Source organism: Cydia splendana, chromosome 12 (genome assembly GCF_910591565.1).
Source record: "Cydia splendana chromosome 12, ilCydSple1.2, whole genome shotgun sequence".
NCBI lineage: Eukaryota > Metazoa > Arthropoda > Insecta > Lepidoptera > Tortricidae > Cydia > Cydia splendana.
The window spans coordinates 19,558,332-19,575,273 of NC_085971.1; the positions used below are offsets into that span (position 1 = coordinate 19,558,332).

Consider the following 16,942-nt stretch of genomic DNA (forward strand, 5'->3'; position numbering starts at 1 on the left):
AGCAATCAATTGGTTTGTCCTGATCTATAAGAATAGGACATTATTGTATCATTACACTTTAAGTTCTTATCCATTGTAAATCAAGATGTTAAAAATCTTCTGGTTGACAATGAAACCTATGACAGGTGATCCAGCCAGTAGTAATGACATAACGACCGAATTCGAAGTATTCAAATAACAACTGAATGTTAAAAGAATTCGAAACAAATGCAAAAATACCAAGGCAACCAATCTGACAAGTTGTCAAACGAGTCTGTAAATAGACATGCAATTTTGAAGTGATCTCTGAATCGCAGTTTAAAACGGGTCAAGCAAGTTGAATCCTAAGCAACTGCTAGAAGAGAATTCAAACAGAAGAAAACCAATTACCATCAGAAAGCAGACGGCTCAAGTGTGTGACAAAGCAAGACGACAATAATTCCGTCCCACTCTTACTCGCGGATTATCGTTTAACAAAATGGCCGCCACTCCCGCTCACAGCGCGCGCTGCAGACGGACGCTTTTCATTTAGACCTCGACTTTCTTGCGAGTTACAGTGGTTGGAGCTGCCGACGCAACGTTTTGCTACGCCTGGAAGAGTTCTGGAGTGCTTCTAAACCACAATTCAGACTCCGTCCAGGATTTTTTGACTATTGGTAAGTTCTCATTATCATCTCGTTGTTGTTTTCAGGTTATGTTATGCCGGCTGACTCCAAAACTCAACTACCCACAATTCTGGTATTCTCTTTTTGCATTTTTATGACCGAGCGTTAGTGAAGGTCTACCTTTCATTGACCGAGCGTTAGCGAAGGTCTACCTTTCAGCTTAAGCAAAAATGCTGTCGTACTTATGTCCGGATGTTCACCTCTACAGGACTACAGGTCACAATTCTTAATCGATTCTCATGAAATTTTGTGAGTAGGTTCTATCAGTTCTATGATTAAATAGATTTTGTTTATCGATTCAGTAATTGTTTTTTTTTTTTTTTTTTTTTTTCAAAATGGCGGAGCCATTCATTTATTAAGTTTAAAGCTATTCTCGAGAGGTCTACAGCTCACAGAACCACTAGTCATATTATTTTGGTTAATTATTTTTTATTAGTCATCGGACTAGAAATACTGCTGGAAAAGGGAATTTATTAATCTAGGTACCTACTTGGCAAAAATAATTATGCACACTCATTTTTACAGCTATTATTACTTTAATTATTGTATTAAACTGCGCGATCAGCGCGATGACATATGAATATGAGAATAAGTTCTTATAATATCGCGCAGTATAAAGAAGCGAAATGGCAGCGGCGCGTTATCGGTATTTCGACCTGCGAGAACGAGAAGCGACGTTGCCGCTCAGTGCGCGGCAGACTTTAGATAATGGCATGCCGAGTTGAGTCGTGATCGTGATTACGTAGTGGGGTTGGCAACTTGGCAACGCTGCCAACGGCACTCCTACTGGCAGTCTGGCACATTACATGCCAATCGAGCACTGTTTAGCTGCCAAAGGTTTCGCAGCTGGTCCGCTAAATACACTGGCTATTCAATGTTTTTACTTTTTACTGTCTTATATCCTAATCTATTCTGGGAGCACGTGTTTGTTTTCTTGCGTACCCTCTTCTTCTATCCTTTTAGATAGATACTTGATAGACCTGTTAATTAATAGAATGTTCATCACTTTTTATTTTTCTAAAATTGTAGGGTTGCATTAATTGACTTATTAGTCACCTATTGGTCCTCTAATCACTGTCTAATGCTATGACGACCTTGAATTCTGATCTAATTATTGTATGAAGTTTAAATGCATCGAATTACTGCTTATATAATTAAAGCTCACTGAGTCCGCCTTTCTTGAGTTTATGGGGTAGGTATCTACATCTACCTAAAATATGCAAAATCATTACAAGACTCATACAAGTCATATATATATAAATATGTTTTTATCATTTACTTACACTTAAAAATACATTTTAGAAGAATATTAAGCAATCAAAAACTTGTATACATAATACATACTTATAGGATTCCCGAAAAAAAAAAGCAAAAAATTGAGGTAACAAAGATAGAAATACATAGTCATTTAGCAAAAATGCCAACGCCCGCCATTTTGACATCTAACCATCGATGTACGAAAGAACGCTCCGCTGACGCTGCGCAAACAACTAGTCATTCCTTTCACTCCTACGCCAATGCAATGGCGGAGCATCTAGCCATCTCCCTCTTTGCACTCGTTATGCTATACAATTTATAAAGTGTAATTCCATCGGGTATGGAACTTCTGTTTCGGGGTCACCGTTTTAACAACTTTTAGAAGCATATATGCGAGACCTGAATTTTTGGTTACACTGCATTGACGAAAAATCTTCTTTATGCAGAGTTATGAAGTAATCTAAACATCTTAGTAACGAGTATCGAGCGAACTATTACGGAACTGATCTACGCTGCAATGTCAAGTTGTCTACAATGCTCCCTTTCCTTTCTCGACCCTTGGCTCGAAGGGTTTTGTTTAGATTTTGCCCCCGGTCAATGCTGAGCGCTTTGCAAAGCGGCATCCAGCAACCCACCCGAGATTCAGAGAGAGCATTGAACTCCCATGACGTTTCTAGTGGTGTTATGAATTTTTCGATAAAATGATCTTGATAAAATCATTTACATACCTAATTAACAAGGAATGATGTTTTCAAATATCAAATATCAACATTTATTTTATTTTGTAAGTACTTAATTAAGAATATGAGAAGGAGATGGATTAATTTAGCCGTTTTTAATTTATTTGTCTTTATTTATAGTTTGTTGGGACAACGTTCCTCAGGAATATCTGGCAGATGGTATTTCTGGTGGATTCTTTTTCTTTTGTTACTTTTGGTGGTGGTGGTATAAGTACCATAGTGAGCGAAAGTTTTTTTTTTTCAATGCTACCTAATCTATTTCGCTAATGATATTGAAATACATTCAGTACATTGAATTAAAAAATCACACAGTATTTATGCGTCATTTATATTTTTTGGCTTGACAATAGGGTGGGACAATAATATAATTATCGAAAGGTAATCATTTTCATCAAGATTGATTTATCCGTATGTACGGACCCGGACCAAGTGTCATAGTATGGTCATAGTCACAACTCTTCATTTGTTGTTTAATTAGGATATGTTTTTTTTGTCTTACCATGCGTAAGATAGATATCTTGGTTTTATTTCTGATCTTCCATCATAATCGCATATTAAATTCACGGTTTGCCAGGTGTCAGAGAATATTGTTTTTTTCCCAATATACCATTTTATCTACCTCGCTGACGTATTGAAGCCCCGTCGGCTGGCTTCGGAAACGCTCGGGAGACCTCGGCAACTAGTCAAACGACCGGCACTGCGGTCCGGCCCGACAGCGCTTTCCGTAAAAGCGGCAACGTCGCTCGAGCCAGTGCCAGAACAGAACTCGACCCGGCCGCCATTTTGAATTAGCAATAACGCGATTTGGCATTGACGATTTGACGCTGGCACGGAGAATTATTCACGTGGCGATTTATGTTATGTAGGTAACTGCTGAACTGACATCAAATAATCACTGATACCTATTCATTCCATACATAATGGATCCTCATATTCCTCATTAGGTATAACTAATGGATTTGCCAGAAAACAAATCTGCAAATCATTACGCTAGTTATAAACGGATGACGTCACCAAGAAGTTTACATAACCCGCTAGAAGTAGAACACAAGAGAATGAGACCATTCGAATGAATGAAACGTGACCCTGCTTCGATAGCGTGTACTTAAGTACGTACAAATTGCACAGAGTATACGTTCAATACAGAGCGCGCTTCATGGCCGCTCTCCAACGATTCGCCGCGCCGCTTCCTCGCTACGATAACGGTATAGAGTTGTCTTGCTCGCTCGCGGCTGTCCGCGATTACGGGGAATAAACAGGTTGTCTCTGCGCTGGGCTACTCTGTTGTTTTTAGTTCGTGTTTTTGCCACGGGTTTAGGAGTGCCGCCTGTGTCGCCGCGGCGGCCATTTTCTTCTCTTTCTGCTGCGCTGTCAGTGTCCCAACAGCCGTGCGGGTGGACGCTTGTTTGGCGCTGTTTGTCATCTTCTTGATTACTCTCCCTACTTCTCGATTCTCTTGTTCAAGGGCATCTGAGGTAGGTATTAATAGATTTAAGTACCTACAGTAGCTAGAATGTAATTGTATTTGCGTTAACACTTTGTTAGAGCTAATAATAGTAATAATTTTAAGAACGTATTTGTAGGTAGTTTAAAATTTAGTTTTTTTTCTGCGTGTATTTTTTCTCTTTCTTAATTTTACAGCATGACTTACTCAATATCTATTGTTAGATATCAAATAAGTCTATTTTTAACACTATTTTACTACTTATGTTTATTTTTGTGACATTCTGTGACAGATGTAATTTTTTTTTTTGTAGTTAGGATTTTTTTTTCATGTTTTCCCGTAGCTATATTTTTAGCCGTCCAAGTTTTTGTAACCTTCAGATTTAGCGTAAAACTATCGAGTTGAAAAAAAATCAAATGACTTGATTTTTTCACCATGACCAAAAAAACATATTTTTAATGTTTTTTTTTCTGTATACTTATTTATGTTTTGCATATCATCTGTCAAAGCCCTCTTGTCATCTTTCATTCATTGTTGTCATCAAAATCGTGTGACCGTGTTCTTTTGGTTTAACCAAGTAACCAAGTCAACCAACAAACTTCTAAACTCGGCGGATTCATCGCTGAGCCCTCGACACTCTCGACAGGCTTTCGACTTTCCGTTCGATAGCCCCGACTTCCACCTTCACCTCATTCGAGTTTATTTCCACGCGAGCGCTCACTCGCTATCTATCTCGCTCCCTCCAACGCTCCCCTCGCCGTGATAGAGCGCGACGACTACGTTTCTATCGACATGGCGATCAGCCTGCACCATTTTGTAGACTGATGAGTGGGGAATTTATTCCGGTATTCTGCGAGCGCCATGTTGAATGTTCTGAGTCTACGTAGGTTGTTATATTGATGAATTTATGTCTTTTTTTTATCTAATCTTTTTCACCGATTTACTCATTTGTTGATTATGTTTATTAAAATATAACTTCTTCACTGTTGGTTTATTCATACATTTTTTTATTTCCTTGTTAAAAAATAACACGCGTTGGGTAACTAATAATAATAGTGTTCTATCCGTTCCGCGAAACAACATTATGTTTGTATTTATATGCGCTTTACAAAGATTTTAAGAATATTGTTGACTTTTAGGCTATCTGGGTGGTGCCCCACCGTACCTCATGGTCTACCGCGAACATAAAAAATCGAAATGTTGTGATTTCTCTGGGTCTGGTTTGCTTAAAAGCGGTTGTATTGTAAGTGAAGTCATGTCATTTTACCAGGTTAAACCTGGAGCGAAAATTCGATTTCGTGTTGTAAAACATTTTACGTTTGACGTTTTTACGAGAGCATGTGTTGTTTTTATTTGTATTTAGACTTTTTTTTAATTATTCTGACTTTTGTGTAGTTTATTTTTATTTTTTTGATGTCATTGACGATTTTGCAGACGTTGACAAAATAAGTAAGGTCTTAACTTTCTTGTGTCCTGTCGAAGTCATTCTTCAAATCAATGTAGTTATAATTCAATTATCTGCCTAGCTTTGTTTTGTGTATTTATTTTCCATTTGCTGCATGTAATAAGTTGACGTTTAATTTAATGGTTTTATTGTTGTTTTTACAAATTGTAGCTTCCAAAAACAGGTTTTTCGTAACGGTTGTTACGGATCTGTTTGTTTGAATATTGTTGTTAATGTTATTGGCTTCGCAAATAAAACACGTCTTATTTCGTGTGATTTAATGTCACTGCCAGTTTATTTATTTTGTAATAGGCCAGGAGCCCCATTGCTTCGTTATTTTTTTTTTCACTTTTTATCACAAAAATTAATTCATGGACAGTAAATATACATTTTTTTTATAGTTTCTCGAATTGATCTGTTAATGTTATATTTTTAATTTCTGATATAAATTAAGCTTAGGCCTTTTTAGGGTTCTGTAGTTTTTAATATGTACTTAGGTATTTAACAACTTATACTTTATCTTGGATTTAAAAATAATAATAAAATGTTTCAAGTTGGAACCAAGCACTGTTGCTGACGGCTTGAACATCTGACATATGGGGCCACGCCCTTAGTGATTCAACCCAACTGCTGACTTTGGCTCTGTGACTATCTTACTTGGAAGTTTTCAGATCATCATTACATTCATTACACTTTTACCACTAGCATAACCTTTCTTGTGTAAAAAAAATAAAACATTCACTTCAGCCAATTTTTTGTGATCATTAATTTGTCTTTTTCAAATAAATAAATATAAAATAAAATAAATAATTAAATAATTTATATTTTTTTATTGTTTTTTTATATATATATTAAAGTTAAAGAGTTTTATGTTTGGCATTCCCACAGTTAGAAATTCAAACCAAAGAAATGAAAACGAACATTCAAACACACACCATTCAAATGTGATTCTTCAAACTCTGTAATAAATAATACCTATGTATATTTCTGATCCTTTTTTGAAAATATATTTAATTTCCTAATATAAAAACGTACAATGCTTAATGCGCATAATCATATATGTATATGTATGTGTATACGCACATGGACAAACGGATTAGCATAATTTAAATTAGATGATTAAATTGTTTCATCGCCGTCGGGTGGCGCTAGAGTCATCAACAAAGCGAATAAAGACCCTTTACGGGTATTAAAAGAAACTCGTAACTTTAAAGAAAAGCCACCAGTTTGTCGCTGTAAAAATGGTTGTTTCTTATTCACACTTGGGATGATAACACATGTTGAATTTGAATGAACACATGTCAAATTCTAGTTAAATAGAAAATGTTCAATTTATCACAATAATTTGGATACAAAACACAAAAATATGGATCTTATAAAAAAATGTACTTACTAGACCTCAAAGTTTCAAAATTTAAGTTTGTTTTTAACATCCAAAAGATAAATCAATTGTAGCATTCGATTTATGACAGGTTATTAAAAAAATAATTGTATGGCAACTACGAGTATATGCATAAACGCAATAATTTCAACGTAAAAATACCAATTTTCTTATTTTACATACCTACTTCAACATGGCTATCGTGACATCACAATCACGTACTGTTTAGTAAGGGGCGTTTTGTGCGTTGTGTACGATTGTCAAACTTTGACTGCCGTTTCTGATTTTTGTATTGCTTTAATCCAATGAGTCCCATATAGGCATTTGATCCTCAAAACGAACCTGTTGATACCATTAAAAATACTTGTTATCTAGCTGTTTATAGGTAATAAGATTCAAGTATTCGTTAGAAGAGGTTACAACTTAAAAGTGCAATTTAGAAAATGTATAAGTATTATAATATCGAAACCTAAGTATAAGTCAGTAGTAATAATAACCAAAACTGTGAAATTGTGAACCATCAATTTTTGCTACACTCTTTCTAGGGTCCATGTATATAACATCTGTACTATGGTATGCAAATAAAGATCTCTTATCTTATTCAAGCCTTCTTCTCCTTCCCTTGGGAGTACAATCGTAAAACCCTTTATTCATAGTTTGTGATCTAAGGCCTCTTAGTTTGCATTGTAATTTTATTGTATGATTATTTAGTTCATATCGTTATTACATATGCGTAGTAATTCTATACCGCTATATTATATTACGCGAATTGATATTATGACTTGACATTCAATTTAGAGTGATGTTTGTACCAGGGATCGGATACCGGTATTTTTTGTATGGGGACGGAAACGGTATTTTTCATTCGTTAATTATTTCATTTCTAATTGGGCAATCTAATAATACGAAGTGGTTACCTAAAAACACAACTGAGTCACCAATTTGGAGTATAAAATAATTCGAAATATATGGTTATTCCGAAGATTTTGCGAAAAACCGGTTCCGATCCCTGGTTTGTAGTTTCGTACCAATACCAAGGTCAGACCAGTAACGGACGTTTTCAATATCGCTATTAAAATGGGATATTGACCCTATTCCGGAATGAGAACCGGTATTGAAATAAATAAAAAATAAAAATAAAACCGGTAAAACCGTTTAAAATCTTTTTTGAGAGATAAACAGTTAAATAGTCAACGAAAAAGGTCCGTTTTTAATATTTTTACCTCCCGCGCCACATATGATCAGAATACTGATAAACGTAGAAGATAGATAATGCAGTACGGAGTGAATATGGAATATTAGCATAGGTCTATTAAACTTAATATTCGCAAATATAGCAGTTTTCTTTGTAATTAAACTCATATTTTTTTATAAAATAAATCTAAAAAATTTCAATACCGGAATTCCGATATGATATTGATATTATTGATCCTCTTCAATCCCGATATTTAAATATCGGTCCGATATTCCGGTATAGCTGGATTCCGGAATTCCGGTATACATGCCCTAGTGCCTACTAGCTGAATACACATCACACATCCTTAAGTGTCCTTCACACTTCTCAGGTCTCTATAGAATTATAACAAATACCGAATCACATAGAAAACGTCTATAACAAACTGAACAAAACATCTAAAACGTTCCGAAACAAACATTCGTGTTCTATAAATGCCCTGACTAGGATACGCACCCTGTGGGCCCCAGGGTTTCTCGAACGATATTAGACTAATAGGTCCACGAAATGTCAAATCGTATTGGTTGTCATGACAACACACTAATAATATTAGACTAATATCGTTCGAGCAATGGACCCCTGGACCCCTATAAACTGGTAACTGCCTTATATTTTCTAATATTTTTTCTGATTAAAAATCTTATCTATTTAGATTTTACTCTTAAAGAAATATATTTTTCTTAAATTTTGGCTGTATTTTTATAAAAAAAAAACATCATAGTTAGCAAGAATTACTCGAGCCACCCTCATATTAAACAACAAATCTTGAGATGAGTATGGGGTAGATTTAAAAAATGTTTTGATATTGGCGTAATAAAATACATCCGCATTGATTGGGACAATAACTGCCTTACATTACCTTTTCAAGCAAAGGATGAATATGACACCGTTGTTTATTGACAATGGTTTTAAGTGAAACATGATATACATATACATATACGTACAAATATGGCAGGCCAATTTAGTAGTAGTAGGTACCGTTATCGTTACAAATATGTATATCTATTAGACAATCGTTTGTACAAAAACAATTTACAAATAAAGTTATGTGTTTATTATCCAAGAAAACGAACATAATGATACATTATGATAAATGTATTGTAGCGTAGCGATTTCTTGTATATTTAATGGTATCATTATTAGTAGGCTTCCACAAATGTAATAGTAATAACTTATATTTAAAAATACTTTTCTAATTGCAATTTTTTTTTTCATTTCAGGGTGTACATTCCACTCCATGGCCACGGACATGAAGTAATAAATTACGATGCAATTAATTTTAGAAACTGAAGCTTCTGTAGACTTACAAACAAAGATGTCTCTTACTGACAATGTTGAAAAGGGCGTATCGGATGTTCTGACTGGTGTCCAAAACGGAGATATTCCCAATGGAGATGCTACAACGGAGAATCATGGAGCTGCCGAAGAAACAGATAATAATGTTGTGCAAAAGATAGACCAAATGAATAAGCCCGCACCTATTGAGTCAGATAATGCTTTAGAACAGAATGGTGATACTACCATCAGCGAAAATAACATTGATACTTCAAATGATTATAATACCGCAGATATTCCCAATGGAAACAACTCCTCCAATAAAGAAGCGATTGAAAATATCGAAGAGCTTGCGCAGTTAAATGCTAAAAATGATATGAAATGTGAAAATCCTACTATTGGGGAAACCCACATAGAGCAAGATAGTAAATCTAATAAAACGGAGGCTAATTGCGATGGTGCTACAAATGACCAACATAAAGACGCGAGTGAATGTAACATTGATGCAACAGAACCTGTTGACACGGTTTGCGATAATACTGAAACGGAAGCGACCAATATTGAAGCAACTCGTGACGATGGCATTAATAAAAATAGCCATCCTTGTCCTATTGAGAACATTAAACAAGAAATTACTGAGAATACTGAATCTGTTATAGAGGAGTCTAGCAATAATATTGATACAAATATTAATATTAATGAAGAAGTGAATATTAAACAAGAGGATGAAGAGACGTCAATCAGTGAGGACATGAATACGGAAGTATGTGAAGACAGTCTCATAAAAAAAGAAATAGAAGAAACTAGTAGTCAAGAAAACAATTTGGAATTACATTCCGTTTCTTCTAAAACAACTGATGTGCCTGCGCAAGCACAATCTGATGACAGTGACATACAAAAAGAGAGAGAAGAATCTAGTAGTCAAGAAAATAATTTGGAATTAAATTCAATTTCTCATACAATAACTGATGAGCCTGCGCAAGCGGAATCGGATAACAGTGACATACAATTATCTATGGTCAAGACAGAAATACCAGAAAATGCACCTGCATCTGAAGAAAAAGAAACTATGGAAACAGATAACGCAGATGATGATGCAAGTGAAGAAAATATTGATTTGATTCGTTTGGAAGCTAGTGATCCTTGTGATAAAATTAACGATGCTGATATTACTGATGAAGCTGAAAAGGAAGAACAAAGTACTAATAACGCAGAGGAAAATGATAATTTGAACACTAGTGATGTGACAAGTATGGACGTTGACGCAAATATGACTGCTAGCGACAAAAATGAAATAGATTCGATAACACCGGTTGGTACTACTGAAATCACTGAATCAAACGTTGAAACAAATTTACCGACTGAACAAAACATTTCGCAACTTGATGATAACAAGAGCACCGATGATGTAATTGTTAATTTAGATGATGATAAAGACAAAAATACTGAACCTGAACCTGCAAAGGTTGAAACTGAGTCCACTTTAATACAAGCAGATTATGACGTAATAAAAGCAGACGATAACGTACCTATCTTAAACCGCGATGATCAAACTGAAGTAATAGACAATTTAGAAAAATCACCAAATGAAGAACAAATGTCTGTTGATGACATCATTGATTTAGATGAGCCGAAGGAGTCACAGAACTCTAAATCATCAGACGAAACAGATAATAACACGGCAAGTGAAAATGATAAACCAATAGAACCGATTTTGAAATTGTCGAATACATTAGACATTTTATCTGATGATGAGGAGGAGCAGGTGCCCAAAAGTTCAAACACTGATAATAGTGATAACAAATGCATCAACATTGAAGATGATGATGATATCATGCTAATAGATGACGATCCAATTGGTAATGAAAGCAAGGCTGAACCTACTAAAGAGCAAGAAGTCGAAAAGCAGATAGAATCAAAACCTGCGAGTCCGGCTGAAAGTGAAAAAGTTACTGAAGATAGCAAAAGTATAGATAAAGTAGAAGTTGATGTTGTTGAAAAAGGTAAAAATAGTTTATTGGAATTAAATTGTGTACTATGAAATTCATTGCGTTTAATGGTACAAAAATGATAAAACATTATTATTAACTTGTTTATTTTACAGATGCTCCAGCCCCAGATAAAGAAGTCGTAGTATCTACAACATCACCAAACATCAGTGAAAAAAGCGAAGAAAATAAGTTCGAGGCTGAAATAAAGAAACCGCTGATTCCTGAAAATTTCCTTAAAACATGTAAAAAGAATTTAGTAGACATGACAAGGGACGAGCTAGAAGAATTCTGCGTTCTAAAAATAGTCGAAAGCATCTTGGACAGAAGCAATTTGAGTGAGATCAAAAACAAACTTAAAACGTTAACACAAAATCTAGAGGAATACAAGAAAAAAGCAATGATGCTTCAGAAACAGAACAGAGATCTCCAAGTGGTGTTCAAGTCTGTGCAGGAAGACGTAAAGAAAGCGAGTGACGCGCCAATAGTTCCTTTGAAAATAACGCGATCTGTTGGCATGCAGGTCCTAATGTCAGATAAAGCGGATAAAAGAAGGAGGCCTGGAATCGGCATGCCTAATAGCTTTGTTAATAATAATAATAACAAACAGGTACGGAACCCAGTGGCGCAAGGCCCGCGACCACAGAAGCCCCCTACGCAGCCCATTCCAGTCCCTCGACTCGTCCCAGCAAGTCCAGCTAAGCAAGTAGCAAGTTCTCCACAACAGGTCAATCCAAACAAAGTCACAAGTCCACTTCCCAATGGGGTTAAGAGTGTGTCCCCCGTACAGAAAGGCGAGAAGCGGACGCATAATAGAATACAATCCGTAACTGTAGATCTAACGGACGATGAGCCTCCGACGAAGATGGTGAACCGGACGGGGCCAATGCCGCCCGTCAGACTTGTCCCTTCGCAAAACCTTCTAGCTGCCCCTAGAGCCCCAAGCGTGAACAGCCCTAGAAAAGTATACATACCTATTAGCGGACCTCAAGGTCAGAACGTCAGGCCTGGCCAGACGATCATGCTAAAAACTGTTCCAACTCCCGGTAAGTCCAAAGTCAATGTAATTCTTGAAACTAATTAGTAACATATTTCATATTTATTTAAATGATGATTTGTTTCAATTTCAGGGCCAAGACAAAGAACTGCTCCTTCTCATATGGTCAGGATGCCGCACGGAACGATGCGGATGACTCGACCACAAGGTTTAAGACATCCAGCCCCGCTACCTGAATGTATGAAACAGTACCAACCACCCAACTGGAAGGCGTTGCCACCAGCGCCCGACCTGAAGCTTGCTAAAGTAGAAAACGGCATTGTTATATCTTGGAAAATAGAAGGTTACCAAGAAGACAGTTATGAAGAAATAGCCAGTTACCAATTGTATGCCTACCAAGAAACAACGTCCCCACCTAGCACAGCTTTGTGGAAAAAAATAGGAGATGTAAAGGCTCTGCCGTTGCCAATGGCGTGCACTTTGACACAGTTCATGGCAGGATATAAATACTACTTTGCCGTAAGAGCGGTCGACATTAGATCCCGCCTTGGACCATTCAGTTTGCCTGGAAGCATTCTTCTTTTAAATAAAATGTAAGACTGATCCATTATTTTTATTCTGGTGCTACAAGCAGTGAATGAATATGCCAAGTGATTTGTTGACTGATATTGTTCGTATTATTTATTTTACTCAAAAGTGTACAGTGCGGTGTAGCGCCGTTTTTAAATAAGATTTGTGTAAGTTCTAGTTCTTAGGTTTCTTTAGAAATAGCCAGCATCAAGTATTATGCTGTTGATCTCTTGGTTATACTGATTATAATAATTCAAATAATAATGTGCTTAGATAGATAATATTTGTAAGAAGTTTTACGTCATTTGACTAAGCTTTTCACTAGACACATTTTGTAACACGTATATTTACTTCAACTAGGTACAATAAACTCAACTAAACTGCTAACTGGTTAGAATTAAAATTTCCGGAATTTAAATATCTTATTTTATTTCTACTGTCTTCGTCGTCAGAAAAAGGATACATGTAAAGGTAAGTGAGTAGTTTAACACATTCACTGCTAGATAAGAACGCATATGTGTGTGTGTTCATTTTGTACTAGAAACGGGGCGCCCGGCACCGAAAATGCAAAGCAATAAAATTAAGATGAAACAGGAGCTGAGTTTTAAATATTTTAGGTAAATATACCCGTCTCGCTAACGGAAGCGGCACCTAAAAGTAGTGCGATAAGGACAAGGCGAAAAATCCTGCGTAAAAATCTCAAAAATCGAGGTTTCGTACTCCTCTGTTTCCTCCTCCAAAACTTAACCAATCGTAACCAAATTTGGAAATCTAAATGATTATGAAATTATCTGTGTCGGACCGTTTTGCTTTTTCGGCTAATTGATATCAGTTTTGAATGCCACGCCTCTCATTGCGGCATAGTCAATTAGGCCATTTTTGAAGGGCTCTAGCGCCTTAAAAAACAAAATTATCAAAAAAAGCAAAACGGTCCGACACAGATATTGACAATATTAATCTGTGTTGAAAAAATCATTGCTCTAGCTTCAAAAACCACGGAGGAAAACGAGGAGTACGTTTGTATGGAGAAATTACCACTCCCGTTGGCTCTTAAGGACTTGTAAGAGAAGTCAAGAAATCATAACAAAATAACGCATAGGGCTCCCGTGCTATATAAATGGAGAGTCATGATAATGCATGATATATAAATGATGTCATAATAGTCTGCATTGTATGCTGCCATCTAGTCTGCGTCAAACGAAACTGCTTGCGTTTGTCGACGAAGTGAAATGAATTTATATCGCGTATTAGCTGTACCACAACAACAAAACGTACATGCTTTACACAGTTTTACATCTTGAATGTTGCCAGTTAAATGAAGTAAACTACTAATAGTAGAAAAACGAATGAGGAGAACACTGTTGGGTATGGTTATGACATTGTATTGGCAATATGGTTATGACATTGTATTGCTAATATTGGCAATCCTGATTTCATTAATAGACACCCATGTCTAAAAAAAGTAATTGACTTATACTCCTGCCTACAGATAATAAACCTATGCTTATCGTAGGCTAAGTCGATTTTGAATTTTGATGTTATTATTAATGCTGTACTTGGCAAAGTAACATTAAAACCGAACATAATGTGGATTTTCTATGTATAGATATGAATATTCTTTATACTTATTATCGTTAGTCATTGTTACAGATTCACTATTCATGCCTACGGCTACTGCTAGAAAAGTACTAAAAGTTTTAACCTTTTGGCCGCCGGACCTAGTCCGCAAAGACGCTCACTCACACGCCAAAGCAAATTTTAAGTAAACAACTAGTAAAAAGTTTAGGGATTCCAAAATGGGAAATCGATATTTACAATTTATGGTAAAAATCTTCTCAATTTGGCTTTGTTCTTAACCAACTTTAATTTATTTCGAAAATGCCAAAAATTTACATATTTTTTACACACGACAATGTTAAAAATAAAGGTCTTTATCATTAAAAACAACCACTAAACAATATCGATTCATGACGTTATATCAACGCACTAGGCTGTACGAGAAGTCTTTTATACAAGACAACGGCGCGCATGGACTGCCCGCAGTGCAGACCGACAAGGATTGTTTCCGCGCGGATTAAGTAATAATAGTCTCTAGGTCAACGGCGTAAGCGCTTGTCCGTACGTAAACTTTATAAGCGTAGCGTTAGAGCCGCGCAACGTATGTCGATAATATAAATGTAAGTACCGGAACTGCATTGGGGAAAATTACACGTGGGTTAATCCCGTATACAAGACAACGGCGACGAGGAACATGAAAAACGTTGAAATCTGGAGCAATTATTTTGATAGCCTTATTAAAAAAGAATGTATTTATATAGCTGCTTTAAAGGCATTTTTTTTTAAAACAAAGACCTAAAACATTAACATGAGTGTAAAAAAAAATTTAATTTATATTTTTTCCACATTTACCGAGCGGTTGAATTTGTGTCTTGTATACAAGACAGCGGCGCCAGTGTATCGTTCTATCGTTGTCTTGTATACATGCTAACGGCGGTCAAAGGGTTAAACTAGGCCTAGGCTAGCCGTATGTTCAATTCATCACAAGCACACGTGCACACACACACCTCTAAAAATGCGCTGGGATATGTAACATTTGTTATAGGTATACCTAATAATAATAACAGAAACGTTTGGTGAGAAGTAACTAATAACTATAACTAACTACGGACTAGTATAAGAAATTCATTGTAAAACGTTACCATAAATTCAAGTGTAACTTGAGCCAATATTATAAATAATTGAATGACTCCATGCCGAAGTTTCTTCGAGGGGCTACAGTATAGGGTTCTTCAACAAAGGAGTGTATCTACAGGTTGTTAAATGGTCGGCAACGCGCATGTAACCCCTCTGGAGTCGCAGGCGTCCATAGGCCACGGTGACTGCTTACCATCAGGCGGTCCGTATGCTTGTTTACCACCGACGTGGTATAAAAAAAAAGTTAATCGGTGATTGTGTTCATTCCTGTCTGTTTTTCAAAAGGGTCTCTTACATTTTGCAATGTTGGACTTCGTACAGGTCGTACGCATTTGATGCTTTTTGATGATGGACTTACTTCTTTTTTGTTAGTGGCGTTACATCGCTGCGTCACTTTCGTTCAACATTTTGAGAAACGATATGCAACTAGCGCAACTTTATAACAACACGACATAAATTAATAAAAAGATATTGGACATCATTTAGAAATCGAGTTAGACCAAGAAAAGTCTGCAACGATATGATAGCACACGCACTTCACGCAGTGCAAGTGTTATTTTAAACGTCAAACTTTTAAGAAATTATGATGTATCAATAACACTGGCACTGCGTGTGCTATCAAAATCGGTGCAGACTTCTCTAACGCGCAAACAAGGAAAATGGTAGCAATTTCGAAATAATTAACCTGGAAAATAGTAGTTAATTTAATAAAAGTTGGTATTATCGAAGCTGTCAAAACTTTATGGTAATGTTGGCAACAGTGCTTGCTTCTATCAGCACGGCACTCCGCTCGTCCAGCGCCAGCAGTTTTCGATAAAATTCGGTTGCGTGATAAGCTTACGTGTGTGAAAACATTAAATTTATTTTACTCTCTAGATCACGTAAAACGTGTTATTCGATTGAATTATCCCGTATATCCGCGAGCGATCAAGTGTAGTCACAATAACGGGTGTGGATCGTGAATATTTTATTAGATTCTAGAAAAAAGTATTTGATTTGACATCTAGCATTTCGCAAGTTTGACAAAGCTGTTTATTTGTGTATGCCGTGATTGTCGTATTGTCGTGTGTAAATTCGGAGATATTGAGTGTTATATTAGTGCGTTGGTCGATAACAGGTGATGTGGTGAACGAAGTGTGTCTGTTTTTGTGAAGTTTGTTTGGAATCGTGATGTGTTTGTGCCTGCGCCCAGCTCGCTCGACCATGGTAAGATCGTTTTGAAACTCAATAATTAGCGACATGCTTTTTATCGTTTTTGACTATTACATCACATG

General features: G+C 36.2%; 2 protein-coding genes and 1 long non-coding RNA gene across 4 annotated transcripts in view; all 3 read left to right on the top strand.

The window, feature by feature from the left end:
- The window catches only part of LOC134795738 (uncharacterized), a 319,587-nt gene that overhangs the window by 138,508 nt on the left and 164,137 nt on the right, over positions 1 to 16,942 (top strand). The gene's annotated exons all lie outside the window — the stretch shown is intronic.
- Positions 404 to 13,392, top strand: LOC134795651 (activating transcription factor 7-interacting protein 1). 2 transcript variants are annotated; one of them, XM_063767559.1, is made up of 4 exons: positions 404 to 635; positions 9,365 to 11,422; positions 11,524 to 12,453; positions 12,538 to 13,392. In XM_063767559.1, the coding sequence occupies exons 2-4, from the start codon at positions 9,412 to 9,414 to the stop codon at positions 12,999 to 13,001; spliced, it is 3,405 nt and encodes a 1,134-aa protein (XP_063623629.1). In that variant the 5' UTR covers positions 404 to 635; positions 9,365 to 9,411; the 3' UTR covers positions 13,002 to 13,392. The 2 variants fall into 2 exon arrangements, with proteins under 2 accessions (XP_063623629.1, XP_063623628.1); XM_063767558.1 differs by lacking the exon at positions 404 to 635 and adding an exon at positions 3,896 to 4,116.
- The window catches only part of LOC134795663 (E3 ubiquitin-protein ligase RNF144A), a 164,646-nt gene continuing 164,137 nt past the window's right edge, over positions 16,434 to 16,942 (top strand). The window contains exon 1 of the mRNA XM_063767578.1: positions 16,434 to 16,874. The gene's annotated coding sequence lies outside the window, so the exon portion shown is untranslated. The remainder of the gene's footprint in view (positions 16,875 to 16,942) is intronic.

Excerpts from the sequence above, each read along its gene's own strand:
- LOC134795651 (XM_063767559.1), top strand. The coding sequence starts at position 9,412 with ATGCAATTAATTTTAGAAACTGAAGCTTCTGTAGACTTACAAACAAAG. Across the intron at positions 11,423-11,523 it reads AGTTGATGTTGTTGAAAAAG|ATGCTCCAGCCCCAGATAAA; the intron begins GTAAAAATAGTT and ends TTTATTTTACAG. Across the intron at positions 12,454-12,537 it reads AAAAACTGTTCCAACTCCCG|GGCCAAGACAAAGAACTGCT; the intron begins GTAAGTCCAAAG and ends TTTCAATTTCAG.